General features: G+C 46.9%; 1 protein-coding gene across 2 annotated transcripts in view; it reads left to right on the top strand.

The window, feature by feature from the left end:
* SLCO3A1 (solute carrier organic anion transporter family member 3A1) overlaps positions 1–19,092 on the top strand; it is a 311,316-nt gene extending 292,224 nt beyond the window's left edge. The window contains exons 10-11 of one of the 2 annotated variants that reach the window (XM_049614065.1): positions 9,669–9,911; positions 18,439–19,092. In XM_049614065.1, the coding sequence (XP_049470022.1) occupies positions 9,669–9,911; positions 18,439–18,521 (326 nt within the window). In that variant the 3' untranslated portion in view covers positions 18,522–19,092. Of the gene's footprint in view, positions 1–9,668; positions 11,096–18,438 lie in introns of those variants that run through there. The other variant, XM_049614064.1, reaches the window with a different exon arrangement.
* The last annotated feature ends 2,715 nt before the right edge of the window (positions 19,093–21,807 follow it).

The following is a 21,807-nucleotide window of genomic DNA, read 5'->3' as shown; positions in this document are numbered from 1 at the left end:
CTGTTCTCTGGTGTTTGTCAGCACAGGATTGGTCAACAGTGCCTTACTGGCAAGGTTGAACAGAATCTTGTCTATTGGAAAAGACACCTCCAGAAAAAAGTCCAGGTTGCAACGTGTGATGCTCAAGGTCTTTGTCTTCCGGTAATACACGGTGAGAAGACTGAAGCATGGCTGTTTTTAAAGAAGCAATTAGGCCTCTTCAGTGTTGAAGCATGCCTTTTATCAATGGTGGGTTAAAGTGCTACCAAACCCAAGTGGGGCTTCCCATCCCTGAAGATGCCAGTGCTCAAAGAGATGAGCTTTTGATTGAAAAGGAATATAAGCTTTATTCAAAAGGCTGGCCACCTGGGGAGAAGGCAGGCTCTTGTCCAAAAGCCAACTCCGAAGTTTCTACCTGGCCCAGGGGGGGTTATAGAGGGTTTAGGGTAATCAGCAAAGGGAGTGCAGTGGCCTGCAACATTCCCTCATCGTGTGCAGACTGGATGATGCCAGCTACAAACGTTATCTCAGCGCTCGGGGCTCCGGTTCAAGTTTGTGATGTGCAAGCATACTGCGTTCTACCAGAGCAAGGTCTACAGACACACAGAGGGAGGTCGATAAAATCATTTGTGTGACCTAAAAAAAAAAAAAAAAAAAAAAACATTTTGCTTAAAAAATTGCTAGGCGAATCAGAAAGCCGAGGCGTCTTCAAACAGACTTGCTGGCTTCTGTGGCCTGGCAGAGTTTTCGTGCTTCTGTGCTCCAGGCTAGCGGTCTGCAAAGCTCAGAGTACATTAATTCTGCTACAGATCAAGGGCCTTAGGTCAGCAAGAATGGGTTAACCTGAAGCAAGTTAACCCTTAAGACCAGCTGGAGTGCAGCACATTGGACATCCTGTGACCATCCCAACAGGGCTGGATCTGAGACTTGGAAGGACCAAGGGCAGTGCTCTCAGCCAAGCCATTGGGAGGGTCTCTACCCATCTGCCAGTTGATTGCCCATTAGCATCATTACCTGAGGGTTGTGGGTGGGATGCACAATCGAAGTGTTGTAAAACTGGCCAAACAACACAGACTTGTCAAAGCACCTGACCGGTAAAACGGGTTCCCTGATCACTGTGAAGTTCATCCCCCCAGGTAAGGATATTTTCTTCCAACAGAATTTTAGCCACAGAAGAAACAATGGTCTATCTGCAAGGGAAAGCTTCAGTCCAGAGAGAAAACCTACAAACCATGACTATAAAACTATCCAGGAGATGGGGGAAGCTGTATGAATTCACCTGCCAAGACTCGAATGGCCCATTGGGTAATTTAAAAAGTCTTAGAGCATTGCAAACAGGTTTCCCTGCATTTTGTGGTAGGGAGGTGGGCACATTTGTGGTCTTAATATTTCCTCAGGGCGCCTGGGTGGCTCAGTCAAACTTCTGACTCTTGATTTCGGCTCAGGTCATGATCTCTTGGTTCATGAGATCGAGCCCCATGTTGGGCTCTGTGCTGACAGTGTGGAGCCTGCTTGGAATTCTCTCTCTACCCCTCCCCCGCATGTGCACACATGCTCTCTCTCAAACTTGGAAACATCATAGCTGCTGTCATGTTGTTAGTAGACCAATGGTTTAATACATGTGCAATCGTAATTGGTAGGAAATTTAGAATTTCTGGTAGGGCCGGATTGTTAGTTGGTCCAAACCAGAGTTCTCTTTTTTTATTGAACCAACAATTATTAGATTGCTAGCCCTGTTTTTCATTTTTGGGGGCCAATTGTTGGGCATCTCTGGTCAGTTTTTCCAAATGATTATTTGGGAGAATATCCCTTTGGACCATGACAGGGGTTTGGCTATTGGTTTCCCTAAGAGCAGCATTTTTGGTGGACGTATTAGCAAGGTGGTTTCTTTTGGCCTCTAGGGAGTCGGTTCTGGAATGCCCAGAATATAATAATACACCAAATATTATTATATAATATACCAAAGTCACAAAGTATTCCAAAGGCTAACTTGATTATCAGTTTCATTATTCGCGGTTTTACCCTCGGCTGAGGTAAAAACATATAACTCAGCCTGATGGGCCAAAGGTAGAGGGACCGCCAAAGTGACTTCAAAAGGAGCTGCAGTGGTATACCATCATATTTACCATTTTCATCCTTTAAGCACCTTCAGTAAACCATGAAAAATCTGCATTGGTTAGAGGAGTTTCCTATACATGGTCCCAGGGAGTCCAGTGGTGATCCATCAGCATTAAGTGACTGCAAGAGGTCTGGTCCAGGAAGGAGGCTCAGAGAACAGTGGGTGAAGGTCATTGCAGCGAGAAGGTTGTAGGAGGAGTAGCTGTTAGGAGGATGTCCTCAGAGGTGAGGTGAAGAGAATTTAGGATTCAGGCTTCTAAATGATGTTTAGAGGGGGTCCCATGGCATCAACTAAAAGGGCAATGGCAGGAATGGCTCTGATGAGAGGGGGGTATCCCTGTGCTACAGGGACATGTTGCTGCTGATGGTCCCATGTTTTGGTGGGGACTCCAAGGCATTCCCTTTCCTCTCACATATAAACAGGGAAAGGGGAAGGGGATAATTAGGGTATCTGAGAACAGGGGGCCTTTATTACTCTTTGCTTTAAAGTCTCATTAGCTGTGTCATCTTGATCTTTCCAAATAACAGGGTCAGGTCTGTCTGGTTTTTTTTTTTTGTTTTTTAGTAAGGCATATAGAGGTTCAGCCATAAGACAGAAGTCTGGAATCTAATTTCAACAGTAGCCAGCCAGGTCCAAAGAAACCTCGTTAATTGGCAGTTAGTTTTAGGTTTGGGGAGGTTCTGGATGCCATGAAAATTACCTGGATCCACATGTAGTCCTTATTTCAAAACTGCAACTTCTATTTGGAGACTTTTTTAAAGAAAATTCCTTTTCTAATGTCTATTTTTGAGAGAGAGAGGGAGAGAGAGTACAAGTAGGGGAGGAGCAGAGAGAGAGGGAGACACAGAACCTGAAGCAGGCTCCAGTCTCCGAGCTGTCAGCACAGAGCCCAGTGTGGGGCTCAAACTCAGACTGTGAGATCATGACCTGAGCCAAAGTTGGAGGCTTAACAGACGGAGCCACCCAGGTGCCCTTCTATTTGGAGGCTTTATGTCCCTTTAAGGCCAAAAGCTTTAAGCAGGTAGATGGTGTTTTCTATGAAGAAGTTTGAGAAAGGGAGCAGAGATGGAAATCATCTCTGTAGTGTGACAAACATCCAGATCAACTTTAAGGTGTGTGAGAAGTGAGAAGGGCTCTCTGTGTAACCCTGGGGTATTACTGTCCAGGAAGAACCACAAAGATCCTTCTCAACTAGAACACTGAAAAATGCACTGCAGTTATCAACTACAGTGAGGATTTGCTTTTAGTAAGAATAGATGTCAGTAGCATATGGAGCTTGGGAATAACAGTATTGAGAGCTAATAATATTTATTGCCTAGAGGTCATGGACAAACTGCCATCTTCAGCCATTGGGTTTTCTCACAAGTACAACAGGGATGTTACAGGGACTAGTGCAGGGGCTAAGAAGGCCTTGATCCCTGTGATCATCTATTTTATGGCTGTGATGCCTTGAAGGACTACTTTATTTATAGAGTATTGATTATTTCTGGGGCAGGGGGAGGTTTTGAGGGATCTAGTTGAATTGATGGGAGGTATACTGTGCATTCTGCCAATATCAGTTGAAGAGCGTGCCCATAAAAAGGAGGATGGTAGCCAATGTCTCAGGGACAAAGGATTGATAACCCCAGACACAGCTCTAGTGTTGTCAGAGTGGGAGCAAATAATAGGTGCCAAAGGGTCACTTAATGCACCAGGTTGGCTATTTTGATGACCACTGGCAGATTCTTAAGGAGAAAGAAATTCTGGCATGATATTTTTCTAAGAAATCTCAGCCCAATAAATAAATAAGGAGAAAAGGGTGAGTAGCTCTCAGTGGACCTAAACAAAAGGGAGTAGGTTCCAGAGACTGGAAACGGCTGAGGTTTATTAGAGACCCCACCCCCATCCCCACACACTATTTGAACTGGTTTTGTACTCTGAGACAGCGGCTGCTGTGTAGCAGGGGCTTGAGCAACAAGAGTGCAGTTTCTGAGAATGAAACTCTTTGTCCCTATTGACAGCCCATCAGGAGAGTGCTTTCTCTGAGCCGATAGATAGAGAGGCTTGGGAAGAGCCCTGTAGTTCCTCGGGGCCCTGACACTGGGTGCAAAGGCTGCAGGGGACTGTGGCACTTCAGCCTGTCACAGTCTTTTTCCACGGTCCTGGCCCTTTGCAATAATAGCAGATATTAGGGGAGGGTTGGTTGTCTTTAGGGGCATTCATTTGCCAGCATTGAAAGCGGAGAATTGTAGCACTGTTTTCTTTTAGATGACTCATCTAGAGCGTAAGTGAGCTGGCTTGCCCAGTTAAATCTGAGGCATGCAGTTTCCCATTCCATCCTGGTCCTTTTAACAACAACAGAAAAGAAATATCCATGTTCAGCCCATTAATAAATCGAGTTTAAGGGCACCTGGGTGGCTCAGTCAGTTAAGTTCCAAACTTCAGGTCAGGATCTGACAGTTTGTGGGTTCAGGCCCCACCTTGGGCTTTGTGCTGCCAGCTCAGAGCCTGGAGCCTGCTTCGAATCTGTGTCCCCCCCCCCCACTCAAAAATAAACATAAAAAAAATAAATAGAGTTTAATGCTACCTGGGGCATTCCACATCTAAAGGAAGACCAGAATTTTCTTTAAAGACAATTTGGAGTTGATTGTAATAGTCATGAACAGGTTCACCAGGCTTTTGTGTGCAAGCCTGAATTTTGTTCCAATCAACAGGCTTAAGTAAAAGCTACCATCATTGGTGGGTATAGCATTCTAGCATCCTGCCAAAAATTAGGGGTCTGTTTCCCTAAATCCCCCTCAGGGTGCTCCCAATGGGCTAGTTTCATCCAGTGTTTGGCCTGGCCCTCCCCAACAAGCACGTGGACTACTATAAATCTGAGAAACCAGGTTGGTCAGTTGGAATAACTGTGAAATTCTTCAGCAAACCTTACGGGAGTCCTCGGCCACTTCAGAAAACTCTTTATGGCTCACAATTTGGCTTTGTTCCAGGGAACAAAGGCAATGTGGGGTTCATTTGGATCCTCAGAGAGACACATATTAATAGGTCCAGGAGAGGAGGGGAAGGTTCCTTCAGAGGAAAAGGCAAGTTCAGTGAAAGGATTAGCCTGAGGGAACATACGGAAGTAAGGAGGCAGTGCAGGGAATAAAGGAAAATGGCGCCAGAGGTGGGAACCAAGCCCAGAGGCTGTGAGACAAAGGGGACAGAGAAGGGGAAAAGTGGCCTCAGCAGCCCTTTTTTTGTTTGTTTGCTCAGCTAGTATACATTCCAGATTCCTGATGATGTTTGGAAGCTTCACAATACCAGTCAATACAGGTGCCCCGTTCTGTTGACAGTTTTAGAACCAGGCCTGTCCACTTCAATTTTGAGAAGAGTCAATTTAGGAAGATGGAAAGTTCCCCACTGAAGATCCACATTACTTTTTGTTAAGTTGTCCCGCTTAGTTAGAAATGCACATGAAGAGGGACCACGGGATTTGAAACATAAAACCAGCTGGGCTCGCAGAAGAGGGGAGGGCACCCTCTAAAGCAGTTTGACAGCTGGGGCCCCCTTTCTTAGAGGTTTCTTCTGTAGAGGAAAAATTTTCAACAGGAGCGACCTGGTTCCAGAAGGAATCAGGATACTTTACCAAAGGCCAAACGAGTATTCTCAGAAAGAACAAAGCCTTAAAACACATCTCAAATAAAGTCTGGGGAGCTCAAAACACAGAGCGGAGCTTGAAATCCAAGAGACAAACTGACCTTCGAAAGTCCAAGGTCAGCAGGAAGGCAGCTCACTGAACTCCGTGGGCACCTGCCCTGGTTGCCCACCAGCTCCCGAGCTGTCACAGGTCTTCTCTGGATCCCACCTCTCATCACCAAATAATGGTAACCTTAAAAATAAAAGTCTATTGAGGCACCTAGATGGCTCAGTCGGTTGAGCATCTGACTTGATTTTGGCTCAAGTCATGATCCCAGGATGGTGGGATCAAGCCCTGCGTCAGGCTCTGCACTGAGCATGGAACCTACTTGAGATTCTCTCTCTCCCTCTGCCCTTCTCCCCTGCTCTCTAAAACCTAAAAGCCCATTATTTTACCAGCAAAACATGGGTTTATTTGGAAGCAGAATTGCAACTCAGGGCACGCAGGGTATAGCAAAACCGTAGACAAGTCCTATGGTAAAGGAGAGGAAGGTTACTTTATGGAGGAGGAAGTCGAGAGGGGTTGTTCTGAATGAAAATCCATTGGAGAAAAGCAAGAGTTCAGCGTGATGACAGCTTCTTACTGGCTGAGTTGCTGGGGTAGTTGATTTCCTGTAGGAGATGCAACCTACATCTTACCCTGTTAGGGTCTGTAATTGACACTTGTTCTTGCTCTATGGCTCCCCCGTCTGTCCTCTCTACTCTGTGTTAGAGCAGTTTCCCATCATTAATTTCCACCATTATTACAGCACTCTTGTGGGAGTCTCCCATTGGTGACTGGGGAGGCAGTATCTTGCAGGGACAGCCTGAGGTTTTATTTGGCCCACCAGAGTGATAAACAGAATGATGGATGGGTGGCTGCATGGGAGCATTAGCCATCAGGTGAGTTCTAGAATGACCTTTAAAAAAAGAGATCCAGTCAGTTCTTCTCTGGTATTCTTTGCACACCTGATAGCCAGAGCTCCCCTTTGGGGAACAATTTTAAGCCAATATAAAGATGAATCTGGTGGGAAAGCCAGTATGTTTTTTTATAAATATAAAGGGAAACTTATAAAGGTTATGCTTAAAGTATTAATCCCAGAGTTTATTCTAAATTAGTCCCCCAACCCCCTGTATACCATGAATAAGTTAACAAAACCTGTGGGCCCTATGGAAGGACCAGACTTGTGCTTAACACCTCATTTATAACAGGGCTCATCTTGACCGTGGCCAGGTGGGCAGTATTAGCTCCATTTTAAAGATCAAGAAACTGAGGCACCAAGAGATCAAGCGACTTGCCCCAATCCTAAGGCTTTCGACACAAGTTCAAGGTTCTTTTCTTCTCCAGCACAAAGGCTCTCCAAAATATGAAAAGCTTTTCTAGGCACTTAGCTTTCTAATTTCTGTTTGAAGGCTTTTTCTGACTCCTTCCAGGCTGTGTCATCTGGTAATGGAGCCTGACAGTAGGCAGGATAAAACCGACACCGTTAGCACAAAGAAGTATGCCCTACTTTAAAGATAACACAGTATTTTAGAAACCCTCACACAGATACAGATTCATGAAGGAGTTACATCTTGGCATTTTAGAGGGATATTTTGGTCCAAGCAAGTATTAAGGAATGGCTCCTTTATATTGTAAATTTCCTCTGATGTGCTTAAAATATGACCACATTTGCCCAATGTGGATTTGTCTGCAACTCTTCCAGTCCCTCTGCACTGGGAGCAAAGAGCCCGTGTGCTGTCAGTCCCTTCCCACAGCAGAGCTGTTGACAGTGTCCTCACAGGCCACTCCCCACTGCGCTGTGACAGGTGAGCTAGGACAAAGTGACCTCAAGAAAGGCAGAAGGAAGAAGAGGGAGGAACATTTGGGGGCTATTGCAACCTCATAAAACCCAGAGAAATAGGTGAATGGAGGCAAGTGATCCCATGAGACCATAGAAACAGCCAGATTTGTCCCATTTTCCCCGAGTCTATCAATTTAAAGTGGCTCCCAATCTCCATTTCTTTACCTAAATAATGTGGAGGGTGACTTAGTTTCTCTTACGTGGTTGGCTCCATTGGGTTAGTCCAGTGGGCTCGTTTTCTGTTACATGAACCAGGGCATTTGTTGCAGGGTGGGGGGCGGGGGCGGGGAGAGCACTCACTGGTTGGGGAGGAAGGCCTCAGACTCATGGACAGACTTTAGGGCAGACAATGCTGGGATTCTAGGAGTTCCCATTCGGCCAGACCAAGCAGACCTGGAAGCTGCAAAGAGGGAGCAGGTTGTTGATTTACAGAGTCAAGCTGCTTGGGAAGTTTAATGAGGCTTCAACTAAAATTCCTACTCTGGAATTTCTTTCTGGGCTAACACGGGACCGAGCTGGGAAGTGCTAAGGCACCTGGGCCCAACCTTGTTGGCACTGATGGGACAGTGCAGCACCCCCCACCCCACCCCCCGCACACCCATCCCAGGCCTGCCATTAAAACGAAGGAAGCATGGTCTCCCTCAGTGAGCCTTTTCCCTCCCAGGCTGCCTTCAGGGGGCCCCTCAGAAAGGAGGGTTTGCGGCATGTTTGACACACGTGTTTTAATTCTGGGGATCATGAATGGACATCAGGGGTTCATGAACCACCTGAAATATGGGTGTGATTCTTGTGGGTAGATGTAATTTTCTGGACTAAGGATCTCTCATCGAATTCTCAGAGGGACCTTCCTTAATAAAAAGTGAAACTGACGCTCCAGGGCTGGCCCTGAAAGGAACACTCCAGATAGCAGGATACCCCAGAAATGGGATCTCAGACCTGTTGCCACCTGCTTCCGGTGATCACTCTCTGCCTCTAAGGTCTTTCCCTGGATATGATTGGCACCACATTCTGGCCTTAAGGGTACTTTTTTGTTCTGAGGCAATTAATCTGTATTAATGAGCCATTCACTGATTTCCCATTGCACAGATGAAACAGTTTCCTCCCCTGCCCCCACCCCCCAAACAGGCCAGAATCCCCAGGGGATGACTTCACAATGCTGATGAGCGGGCTACACACCAGACATTCTAACCTAATTGTTCTAGGAGGGAACACCTTGGATGATTTTAATGTGCAGCCAGGACTGATAACTTTTGAGCTTGGACAAGGGACAGAAACACAGAACTGAACTGAGGAGAGTTTTCATCTCCGCCATTTTTGATCGCTGGTTGAAAGTGCCCCAAATACTCTAGGGTGAGGGTTTGAAAACTGGTTCCCGGCTAAGAATGAAAAGGATTCAATCCAGTGGTAACATCCAGGGGAAGGGAAGTTGTCAGCATGTATGCAGATGGTTTCCATCTTAAACGATACACACATACACATGCTTGTGTACGTAACACGTGCACACGTATGAGGCTGCATGTATGCATGTGTGTATACACACACACAAAGGTTAGATGCACTCGTTTCAACTTCTGTTCCCTTCTGTTCCCAACTCCCTCCACTCGAACACAGCCTTAGAAGCCCCGTACAGAGAGCACAATACCTCCTTGCATTTCCTCCCTGTGGTCGTACTTCTCTGACACGCAGAACGGTCCCTTCAGGGAAGCTTCTCTGTCTCTTCTCAGACTCTCAGCGGATGACAGTAGTAGCAGACGTCATTTATTTTGTGTTTACTTTGGGCCGGCACCATCCTAAATGCTTTTCCTGGGTCCATTTAGTCCGTCTCCACAGCAGTCTGAGCAGAAGTGATATTATCCCCATTTTGCAGATGAGGAAACTAAGGCACAGGGGGCTTAGAGACCTCGTGCAGGTTTGGGCGGAGCTGGGGTTCAGACTCCAGGCTGTCCGGGCCCGTGCCATAGAGCCACCCAGTGGGACACGCCAGCCCCGTGGTCCTGTGGCGGGGGGAGAGCGGTGCACGCATGCGGACTGGAGAGGCCAGCCTGCAGAGCCCGAGGGTAAGCGTGCCGTGTTCTTTCCCCCTCTCGCAGGCTTCATCCCCCCTCCCCTCATCTTTGGGGCCGGCATCGACTCCACCTGCCTGTTCTGGAGCACGTTCTGCGGGGAGCAAGGCGCCTGCGTCCTGTATGACAACGTGGCCTACAGATACCTGTACGTCAGCATCGCCATCGTGCTGAAGTCCTCTGCCTTTGTCCTCTACACAACCACGTGGCAGTGCCTGAGGAAAAACTATAAACGCTACATCAAAAACCACGAGGGCGGGCTGAGCACCAGTGAGTTCTTTGCCTCTACTCTGACCCTAGACAATCTGGGGAGGGACCCTGTGCCCGCCAGCCAGACCCATAGGACAAAATTTATCTATAACCTTGAAGACCATGAGTGGTGTGAAAATATGGAGTCTGTTTTATAGTGACTAAGGAGGCTGAACTCTGTATTAGTAATCAAAGGGTCATTTTTTCCTAAAAAAAAAAAAAAAAAAAAAAAAAATTTCAAAAAAAACACACAAAACTCAGTACAGAGACACACACACACACCACACGTACACAACACCACCACCTTTGTCCTTTTGCTCAAAATCAGAGCCAGACAGGATTCAGAATAAGGAGAGCACGGGATCGTGTGTCTGACGTACGACCTGCTGGGGCCCAGAGTCTTCTCTTTGAAGGTTCTTCGGGATGCCGATCGCCGCAAGCAACAGGCACGGCCAAGTTCAGGGAACGGTGGTGGCCCAGCTTGGAGGATGGACATTTCTGGATATACATACACACACAAAACATTTTTTTAAAAGTCTACTAAAAAGCCCAAGTTGACAACATTGCCAGGATAAACACTAGTGACATACCCCGTGCCACCCACCCCCTCCGTGCAAGGGCAGGGGGGCGTGCAAGTCGGAGCGGGAGCCCCCCCCCTCCTCTAACTTTTGCAATATGGGTCACTGTGTAGACAACTCACCCAGTCTGCATGTGGTTCAAGGCCCCAGAGTTCTCTCAGCGATGCTAATGGGTGATCCGTGCTGGAGTCTGTAATTGGCACCTCTCACCAGCTCCATGTTCAAGACTGAGGGCCCAAGGGGGAGCCGGGCGTGGGGGGGCCAGCACCCCACCTCCCCCCACAGCACCCCCCCCCAGCCCCACAGAGTGACCTCAGGAAGCAGCGGGCCTCACCTGGCTATGACTGACTTTGCTCAGAGCCGGTGAAACCCAGCACAGTCCAAGTCATTTGCTTACATTTGCCAAACATTTTGCCATTTAAAAAAAAAAAAAAATGCAATGCATATGAATTTCAAACTGTTGTATGTATAATCCTCTAATACTATTTTTAACCACTTCTAAAATCTGTGTTAACTCTTCAAGTCACTGACACAGTTCTCTAGGCTGAGTTTATTATGCTGGTTGCTTTTACTTTTCTCCTTTTTTTAATGCACCAAAAATATAATGTGATTCAAGGGATGCAATTAATCTATTGTAATTTTTGTTTTATCATTTGGTCCTCATTCGGATATTCTGCAAAAACAAGGATATACAGTGTGTTAGAAGAAGAAGAAGAAGAAGAAAAAATGGTTGGAGAAAGAGTGTATAGGCAGCTTGCCTTTAAAAGAATCACATTTGAGACAACAGGGGATAATGTGATGAATTGCAAATTCGCCTTCTGGCTTTACTCCCCATGATTCAGTGATCGCTGTCATGGGAAGCCCTTTTATATTCATGCTTCACATTTCGAGAGGCCTTCTTTTCAACCCGTGGAGGAGACACACTTAGATGTTGGTTGTGTGCAGGGGTGCGGTGCTTCTGGGGCTAGGCAAGAGGAAGAGCAGTTCCCTGGCCCCAGCTGTGGGGCGGTCTGTGACGGCGAACAGACCCACAAGGTCGTGGAAGCTACCGCTTGTCCGATGCATTAACATGTCTCTGTTTTCAGGGTCAGTCTTGAACAAAGAGGCCTTTGTCTGTTTCGAAAGTGGCCAAACCTCAAACAGCTAGCAAGCAAACCTCATTGTTTGGGATGAGAATCTTGGGAAAATCTCTCGCAGTCAAGCAGCCTCAGCCTCATAAGGCCACGTCCGTAAGGGGACAGAGCTTATGCGAGAGCGTGTGCACACGCACACACACACACGGCCCGTTTAACGTACCTTTCGTGTTTCTTCAGTGACCTTTGTCCGGGCCACTTGTGGCCCTGGGGAAGCTCTCAGGGGTGGTTTGGTTGGCTGTTTGCCTTTTCACCTCAGACACATATTTGCAGTTCACCCAGAGGATAACAAACGAATGAGGAAAGAAAAGAGTGGAGGCTCTGAAGAGAGGGCATTTCTAACACACACCGTTAATGGGGCAGTTTGAGTGACAGCACGAAAGCAGAGAAAGCACCACCCAGCAAGGAGGACCCAGAGAGAAGCTGGTGTCCTGGTGCGGGGCCACCGTGATCAGCTGCCTGGGACAGGATGCTTCCAAAACACTCCCACGCGTTTACTTTTAGTCTGTCCTTGTCAGCACAGGGACAGTCATCAATGTGTTAACTAGTAAAAGGAGGGATTGTTCTCCAAGCGATTCATAAAATATGTATGCTCTGTCACTCCAAAGGTTTTGAAACCTTCCTGTACAGGTTTGGGGGTAGTGTTGCTCTGAAATGTATTGCTAACAGGTCACTGCCGTCTGCATAGCTCTCCAAAACTCAGTACGCACACAGCAAGGCCCGATGACCTGGTGTTTTCACAGGGCCATTTGCTTAAAGAAAAAAAGCTTTTTGAAAACTCTTTGCATTTTTGGATTTTTTTTTCCCCCCTAAGATTTTAGGATGAATGAGATGTTAGGATGAAGAAGGAAAACACTGCCAGGGCTCAATTTTGTCAACAAGTAGGTATGAACCGAAAGCCGTCTATTGCGAGATGGCTCTAAAGTGCGTTGTGTTACCTTTTAGGGTTTTAATTTCTCTCCTACTACAGAACAGGAAACGTAGTCTGGTTTTAGTGTTTCCTTTTGTGCTGCAAAGAATCATTGTACATACAGTGTTAGATCGAGCTCCTCGGTTATTTGGTTTTGAGTGAATGAAAAGATTCCCTGCTAAGAGCTCCACTGGACTAACAGAAAACAAAAACTTAAGGGAAAGAATAAACCTAGAAGGTTAATGCTAAGCTTCTCTCTCTCTCTCTCCTGCTACAAACTCCTCCGCCATCTTGGTCGAACGTGCCCAGAGATGGATGAAAAAGCCTCTCTTTGCTGCGACTTTTGACAGACTTGTGTAACTCCTACGTATATAGGCTAAGTTTTTTGACCAATATTATGCCTGCGTGTGAAGTAAACACCCTTTGTAAAAGTGGATTTCCCTCTGGGGGATGGGGTTTCGGTGTGTGCTGACAGGAAGACCAGCGGCCTGGCCCCCTCCACGCCTCCGCCGAGGAAGGCTGTGAAGTGCCAAGGCACCCTGGGGATGCTGCCACTCCAGAAGGCCACAGCATGTGGGCTTTCCTCACAGCTAATGAAGGAGCAAGAGAGGCTTCCACTCACGGTCCCCCCTAAGGAGTTTGCTAGTAGCGCTTAGCAGGCAAAATAATAAGGGGAAGCCAAGAGCTTCTAAGGAATCCTTTGACAGACTTGTTAATGTCTTCCAAGTAGGAAGGAGTGTGCTGCTCCATAAAAATCACTCTTTTCTCACCACTTTACAGTAGAATAGCTTCCTCTAGTGATGATTTTTTAAAGTTAGGCCTGTACATTTTAAAGTGGTGTCTATACATTTAAATCCCTGATTCCACTTCCCTGTCTCCAGTCATGACCTAGAACTTCCCCTCAGGCATGGCAAGATTTTCCCATCCCTTCCCCTTGGAAAGCTGCCACTCCAGAAGGCCGCAGCCCACAGGCTGTCCGCACAGCTAATGAAGGAGCCCGAGAGGCCCTCTGAGGTGACCCGCAGAAACGTTGCATACAGGGGCAACCAGCCAGTCCCCGGGATGATCCCCAGTCCACTCCCGAGGAACCTTCTCAGTAAGAGGATTCAGCCATGGTTGCTAACCATCATCACCCCCACCACAACCACCACCACCACGACCACCCTTCTGGAGCAGGCCATTCATTGAGGAGCATATAAAATGGGGGGAAAAGTAAAATACACACGCACACTCACTGAGAAACCCTCTGAGGAAAAGTCATTGTTGGCTTCGATGAACCTGCAAGCTGGTTTCCTTGCTGTATGCTGTTCAGGTCCTTCTAAGTGTGGTGTCTTCTCCACCCAGTCAGGCCTACCGGACCTGAACCATAAGCACTCCTCAGCAGCGTTCAGCAATGCAGGTCAATGTGTAGAAATCAGCGGGCTGATCAGAGGGAGAAGGACAGGATAAACTTGTACCATTTGGCGACATTCCGCTTGAGTGTTGTTTGTTTATTTGGTTGGGTTTGTTTTGAATGAAGGGAGAAAGCCACACAAGCTGTTTTTCAGACCAGCAGAGAATATGTGCTGTCTTGTGGTGTTATCTGACCATTGTGATCGCTCAGGAGAAAATTCCAGACATGCAGTAGGGGCTTGATTGCTGAGCCCTCTCCTCAGCCTGCTCTCAACCATGGTGTGTTGTTTCCCTGTAGGTTAGAATCCAGGGCAAATACTTAAGAGGTGCCACATTGTCCAAGAGAAGGTGCTGGTGAAATGAAGTCAGCCTGGAAAGTTAGTTTGGAACATAAACATAGTCCTTACCCTCTGAGCTTTCTCTTGTTCATTGTCCCATCACTGCTAACTCAGTCCAAGTTCTTGAGTTCTGAAGGTACAAGGACCTAACCTCTTTGAACAGCTGTCCCTGATGATAGCTTTCAGACCCAGCCCCCGTGGGGGATTATGGTTGCTCACGAATAATTCGGCAAGACAGAAGGATCTCTAACTGGTAGAATGTGCAAGAAGATATTCTTGTTCAGATGTGTCTCAGGGGGCCTGTTGCCCCGGGTTACACGTGGAATCTACACTATCTGCACACACGGCCACCCACCCACACCTCCCGTTTCTCACGTTTGTAGGTGACCTCAGAGTGCTTGGTCATCGTGGCAGGAAGGGGTTACAAAGACCAAAATGGCAAATTCAGAAAAGCAAAGATTGTCCTGTACCTCAGCCAGCCGTGACTGCTCTGGAGACAGAGACAGAACTACTACCTCTCAGAGACCATCCACATGGTAGCTCAGTTTTCCTTTGCACGGTTGTCGCCATTAGGGGATATATTGCATGAACTTGATATCTTCTAAAGATGTATTTATTCACTCATTCCTTTATTAAGATTTTGACAATATGCCAGGTCATGGGCCAGATATGAAGACAAAAAGACATGGTTCCATCCTCCCAAGAGCTCACAGTTCAGTGAGCCAGACAGACCTGAACATAAACAAAAGCAATAGAATGATTATGTGAAGAGCCCAGCTCTGACTGGGCCCAAGGAGGGCTGATAAATGGTGGTGGTAAGTTTGGCATCGAGAATCAGGAAGGTTTGAGAGACAGAGGCATGGTCCAGAACCAAGAACTAAAGAGCAGTGGGTGGCTGCCAGAGAGCTGGAGGAGAAGGTCGCCTCTACAGAGAGGGCCACCAGAACAAGTTGACAAACTTTCTGTAAAGGGCCAGGTGACAAGCATTTTAGGTTTTGAGGGCATATGGTTCAGACCACTGAACTCTGTTACAGCATGAAAGCCGCTCAAGTGTAAACAACTGTGTAGGCTGTGTTCCAATAAAGCTTTATTTACAAAGACAGGCAGTGGCCAAGGGCAGTCATATGCAGAGGTCCGAAGTCACACAGCAGGGTTGGGGGGTAGGGGACTCTAACAGCCAAGGCTGCCGTGGCAGATGCCAAGTTATGTGTTGGAAGGGTCCTGTAGCCAGGTGCCCATCAGCCCTGATGTTACCACAGGAATTCATGCAGGTAGCCCATTTTCCAGGAATGAGGTGAGTACCCCATCACTGTCAGGGTTTGCAAATGAAGGCAACATCATCTTGCTCTCTGTGGACTGGAATTGGAGCTACAGGATCTGATCTACATAGTTCGACCACAATAATTGTCCTTTTTTTCTTAAGCGATAAAATAGGGATGGGAGGAGGAAATGTAGGAATGGGTGAAAAAAGAGTAAATCCAAATAGTATTTCGAATCCCTGTCCACCAACACAAAACACTGGCACCATGGAGCTAATAGATACGCCAGGTGGAATAATTGGTAAGCACTAATAATAACTAATAGCTAACATTTACCAAGCACTTACCGTGAACCAGCTTATTACACGTAATAGCTCACTTAATCTCAGCAAGAGCCCTGTGAGGCAGGAACTGTTTCTAACATCAGTTTACAGGAGGGGGAAACGAGGTAGGGAAGGCTTCCAGGATTAGCTCAAGGCCACAAAGCAGAGCTAAGATTCGAACCCAGGTCTGTGAATCCAAAGCCCGTGATCATTGGCTTTACGGGCATCCCCTGCATATACTGGGCAAGATGTGAGCCCCCACCCCACCCCCCGCTCCCGTAGGGACTGCCTCAGCAGGAAGACTCTGGCTCAGGGAGACTGTGGGTTCTATACACTCTCACGTGCCCCCTCATGTAACAACCAGCATACCACGACAGGTGTCTTCCAAGGACTTCCGTCCTTCCTGTGTTGTTCCTGGTCTTGACCACAGAGCCCAGTGATCAATTTCTATGGGGTGGTATACGAGAAGCAGACAGGTAAGAGGAAACAGGAGATTCCTTTGCTCTGATGCATTCTGAGATGCCAGGGAGGCATTCCTCAGTGCTGGTCATCGGCTGCAATGGGGAGACTCCAGATACCCTTCCCACCAGGCACCGCCATGGTGCGTAGCATCTACCTCAGGAGTTTGGCTCTGCCCGAGGGCCCTCAGACACACCAACACTGGTCACTGGTTGAATAGGTCTTGCTCTATTATCAGATACTAAGCTTTTAGGAAGAGAGTTTCTAGACATTTCTATTTTTGCATTAATGACTCAGGCCAGCAATCAGTGGTTGGTGATTAGCATAAGTTCTGAATATTTTTCCATAAGGCAAAGAGATTGTCTCCTTCTGCTATGAGCAAATGGAATAGTAAATTTTCTGGAGGTTTAACATTCCTGTAGGTTGAGATCTTGCCATCCCATTAAGTCCCCCAAAATAATGTTTTTTTCTTAAATTCATGCTAACTTAATAGAAGAGAGCTCTCGTGGTGATAGGTTTGTCAAACTGTTTGGCTTTATAATCTAAGGCCATAAGATGAATCAGAAATGTGCAATGTAGGAAGTTGCACTACAAAAGGAACCCAGCTAACATATAGATTGGTCCAGCACCTTAAAGGAAGAAGGGGCTGGAGAGCTCACATGTAAGAGCCTGCTACCCACATGCCACATGCCAGAAGGCATGGTCCCAGGTAATGCACCCAGCAGCTTTACACCGGGTAAAGGTAAGTATCATTTTTTCCACTTTTACAGGTCAGGAAACTAAGGTTCCGTAAACCCAAGCCTCTTACAGTCACACAGGGAGTTAGAAAAGCCACCAGGAGCCAGTGCCAGGTCTGTCTGACTCCAGAACCTGTGCTCTTTCCACTATACCACCATGTAGCCACCAAAGTGAATATACAGACCTGCTTCTTAGAAAGCTTCAACAAGGCCAGCAGGACATCTCGGGGGGAGGAAATCCCACAGAAATCTAGACTTCATAGAGAAAATGAGCCAAGAGCTGGAGGTGAGAACCTCTGCAAAATTTTGCTGATGGGCAGGGGATCTAAAATGAAAAGGAAAAAAAAAAAACCTATTTTACTTTAACAATTAAACATTAGAGATCTTTAAACACACCCCTCCTTCCTTCTTCTACCTTAGCCACATCGGGGGAAGTGTCCCTGCCACTCACCATCCTCTACCTTATTCGTTCTGGGCACAAGAACCCAGCTCTCTCGCTTTTATACCACCCTCCCCAACTTTCTGGCCCCCAGGCTTCCAGCAAAACCCCAAGGCCACTTGACCCTCTCGAACACTGAGGAATCATGCTCCCAACTGCCCCCGAACACATGAGCTGCCTTCCATAAGCCAGCTCTCAGCTGCAAAACCCTGAGGACAAGAGTGACATTTCCACGCCGTCACCTTTTTGTAACACCGGGTCGGAGTCTTAAAGAGGACAAGTAAATGAGCAGGGATTTGTATGGTCCCACTGTGCTTATCATTGAACAGCAAAGGTGTGTGCTCTGCTCAATGAGACCTGCCCAGCTTATAAATCATCGCAGGGACTAGCTGGGTTTTTAATGCCTTTTAAGTGAAGCCACAGCATCTATTTTGGAAGTGTGGCATAGGCTTAAAAACTCTGCTCCAGTGAGGAGACCGTGTGACTCAGCGTGCGGTGAATCCTGTGGCTGAAAAGAAAACAGAACATCCGGGATGCTGGAGGACAAAGCATGACATTATGACGCTAGAGGTATTCTCTGGCGTTCAGCCACATCTTCAGAAGATTGAGACATTTGGAGTCCCAGAACACAAGGCTTGTCACTGGTGATTTATAGGAGATGAGGACAAGTTAATGACTGGGATACATCTTATTCGTTCCCATAGAAGAAACAGCCAGTTGAGTGTTGGGATAGATACATAGATAAATACGCCTCTTAGAAAGATTTGGCCTTCACAAAGGCCTCTGGGCTTGGAATCCGGCTGCTTGGGGTGACATGGAGTAAAACCCAGTATTTCATTGCATGACTTCTCTTGTCCATTCCACTAGAAAGCCCTGATGCTATTATATAAGCCTTTAAAATATATATATATATATATAGGAAAACCAGAAAAGACCGATCTCTTTTTCCTCTTGGCTCTTCTTCCCTCCTCCCCTTTTAGGCACAGAGTACCAAGACATTGAGACTGAGAAAACCTGCCCTGAGTCACATTCACCTTCAGAAGACTCCTTTGTGAGAAGCTGAGGGCCTGGCCCTCCTCCTCCTCCTCCAGAGAACAGCCCGCCATTATCCACAGACCTCGTAGGCCTGACTTAGCGTGCTCTGCCCTGCCCGAGAACCCAAGGGTCCCTGTGTGGATTATCTGGCCAGTATGTGGTCCTTTAAGGCCCCAAGCATAGGCCTGTGATGAGGACTAAGGAGGTGGCTGTGGTCAGGAGTCCTCTAAACCCTTGGAGTAGGGCATTTTTCCCAGGCCGCCAAAGAGTAATGTTGACTAAGTGTGCAAATTCCCTTTGGCCCATCCCTCCCTTGGCTCCTGTGGGGACGTCCTGCTGACACGCTTTAGAACCCCCTCCCCCCCCTTCTTCAGGATGCTTCTCTGACGGAGGGCTCCAGCAGCTCTTCCGAAAAACCAGCCAAGGCTGGATTGCAATGAGGGGGTGGCAAAAATGACCCTGTTTCACAGAAGGGAGGGGAAAAAAAGCACATACTCAATAGATTTTGAGTGTGGTATTCTGTATTTTTGCAGCTTATATTTTCCAGATGAGCAGTTTAGAATACGTGATGTAAAGTACACACTGTACATTTGCTGAAAATTATATTAAAAGCACTATTTTAATTCTTTCTCTGTCTCATGCTGTAATCTCTAGTCTCTTTTTTTCTCTTGTGTTTTTGGGGTAGAATGATCTTGCAGCAGTTCTTTTGGAGAGTGTTTCTGGCTGTGTATGTTCTGTATTTGTGGGCTTTGAGTTCAAAAGAGCATGAGCTTTGGAGCCAAAACAGTCCTGGCTTCGAATCCTTACCCCAGCACTTGGTAACTGGCGTGGTGTTGACCAAGTGAGCTGACTCCTCTGAGCCTGTTTTACCACTTTTATACTGGAATGTTGACATCTGCTTTATACCGTTGAGAGAAGATTTAAATGAGGTCACGTGCGAAGGCACGAAGCTCTAGCACAGAACGGTCACTTGATAAACGGCCATTATTCATGGCCACCCCAACCTCTGTTTGGAACAAGATGCTTCATGGCGCTGATATAGCTCCTACTCCTACGTTTTATGGGCCTGTGCTGTGGCTGTCTGGCTTTCCTTTCTGATTCTCCTACTGGGACAACTGGGAGGGAATGGCTTCCTCTCAGGATAAACCCACTGGTATTTGGTGGAGGCTCAATGTACAAGCGAGAGAATGAACAGCCTCAGACGCGTCAGCCTGTGAGGCTTTGACTTCAGTCCCTCTCCTCAGAGACAACAGCAGTATTTGCCTTCCCTCCTCTAGGGCCACACACCCTCCTATCAGCCTCACCCCCTGGATGGGGCCCCAGTTGTCTTCCCAGTCCTTGCCAGGACTCTTTGTAATTGGCTACTTTCTCCTCCACAACCTTAGTCCACTGGCTGGACTCCTGCCACATGTGGACAGGTTGGTCAGGTGATGCCAGCCACTGATGTGCCTTTTACATTCGTTACATTGCCAGCCAGACTGGAGCTCCAGAAGCTGGTGCTTGCATTTTGTCTTCTGGGTGAAAGATGTAGGCTGGCCCCATTCCTATTGGGCCAGCCCTGGTAACTTTTTTCATATCCCCTTCCAGCCTGGATCTTGCCCGTGACAGCCTCATTCTTTGAAGTTGAGCTCACTTGAAATCAAAGCTTGTCAAGCTAATGTTACTGGAAGATTGCACTCACCTCAGCCCTATGCGGTCTTTTCACTCAGGAGTCGGTGGCGTCACAATCGAGTATGCTTGAGCGGGTTACCTTCTCTAAGGCCTGATTACCCAGCACACTGGTACCTTGAGGACTCTTTTTTAGCTTAGCCCTGCTATTTATGTGATTGTTTATGGTTTGCAAAGCAACATGATTTATTCTCTCCAGCATAAAGATCCCAAGAAAATGCAATTTTAACATTCTCCTTCCTGACGAGGAAAGATGCTGAAGCAGCTCAAAAATGCGTCAGTGGTTCCTCCTGGGAACGGGGCTTCATTTACACTGGAAATTCAGCAGGAGGCAGAAGGAAGAAAGGAAGGTCTATTGCTTATGGTATTCCTGCTCTCAGTCCAAAATTTCACATTTGTGTTTCATCTATGCCCCAATTTCTTTTCTCTTGATGCCTTTCTTCCCATAAATGTGGTCAATTTATGGAAAGCTTACTCTCCATCCATTTTATCTTAACTTCGCAAAGATCTCTTATTTCTGATTTGGAGTCAAGAGACTCATCCTTCAATACTTGAACAGGTCCATAAGACATCTGGTCATACAGGTTGCTCAGCCAACTCAGGGAGAATGGGCAGCTTCAACTCACATCCAGCTGTCAGCAATGTCCTCTCAGCCACCATGGCCAAAAGGGGCTTTGAACCACATATACCTGTCATCCATCTTGATCCACATTTGAAAATCCAACTTTACCCTTTTCTCAGTCTTTGTGAAAGGGCTGGTTAGGCATCCAAGCATTTGGCTCAATCAAAATAAAAACAAGATGTTTCTATGCCCTCAAATATGGATTCTAAACTACTAGTACACCCACTTTGCAAAGAACCTGTCATCTTTTTTTCTTTGTTTTCTTTTTTAGGCTTTCCTACTTCAGGAACTACTGCTATAGAACTATTTCCATAACTCTGCAGAGAAATGTCTATAGTTAACACATAGGGCAGAAACTAACTTTTGCTTTCGAGAACGTACTTTTAAAAGTATAAGCTTGGAGCCCCGCATCAGGCTCTGCACTGACACCATGGAGCCTGCTTGGGATTCTCTCTCTCCCTCTCTCTCTGCCCCAACCCCTGCTCGCTTGCACTCTCTCAAAATAAACTTTATTAAAAAATAAAAACAATTTTTTAAAAAAAAGTCTAAGTTTCCTGAGTTTCAGTGTTCCCAGGTACGAAATGCACAAACTTGCATTTATTGGATCCCCAAAGGAAGGCTTTTCAGATCTTCAAGAGTGTTTCAATGGGCAATCCTACCTCTCTGTTCCTCATAAGGGTATTAAGTGGGGGGGGGGGGGAGGTGGATAAAGAAAGAGCACAAAGGCAGAGTGGCAAATGCATGAGTTGTTTCACCTGCAAAATACGAAACAGCCCATGGGACTCAAACTTGCCATGACAGAAGTCAGTGGCCTCCTTTGCAAAGGAGACATTTGTCTATGATGTTCCTCTCCATCACCTGTCACTGAGAACTTTGCCACAACCCACAGGGGCATTTGAAATGTCTTCCCAATGAAATGAAAGTGGAAAGCCTCTGTCCTCAGGCTTTATGCCCAATGTAGCAATGGGATCCTTTCTTTCTCCAGATTCTTAACTCACCCCCAGGCCTAGCCTTGCATTTCTTC

The sequence above is a fragment of the Panthera uncia genome (assembly GCF_023721935.1).
Source record: "Panthera uncia isolate 11264 chromosome B3 unlocalized genomic scaffold, Puncia_PCG_1.0 HiC_scaffold_1, whole genome shotgun sequence".
NCBI lineage: Eukaryota > Metazoa > Chordata > Mammalia > Carnivora > Felidae > Panthera > Panthera uncia.
The sequence above is the reverse complement of the archived record's forward strand: the minus strand, read 5'-3'. Positions and strand labels throughout refer to the sequence as shown.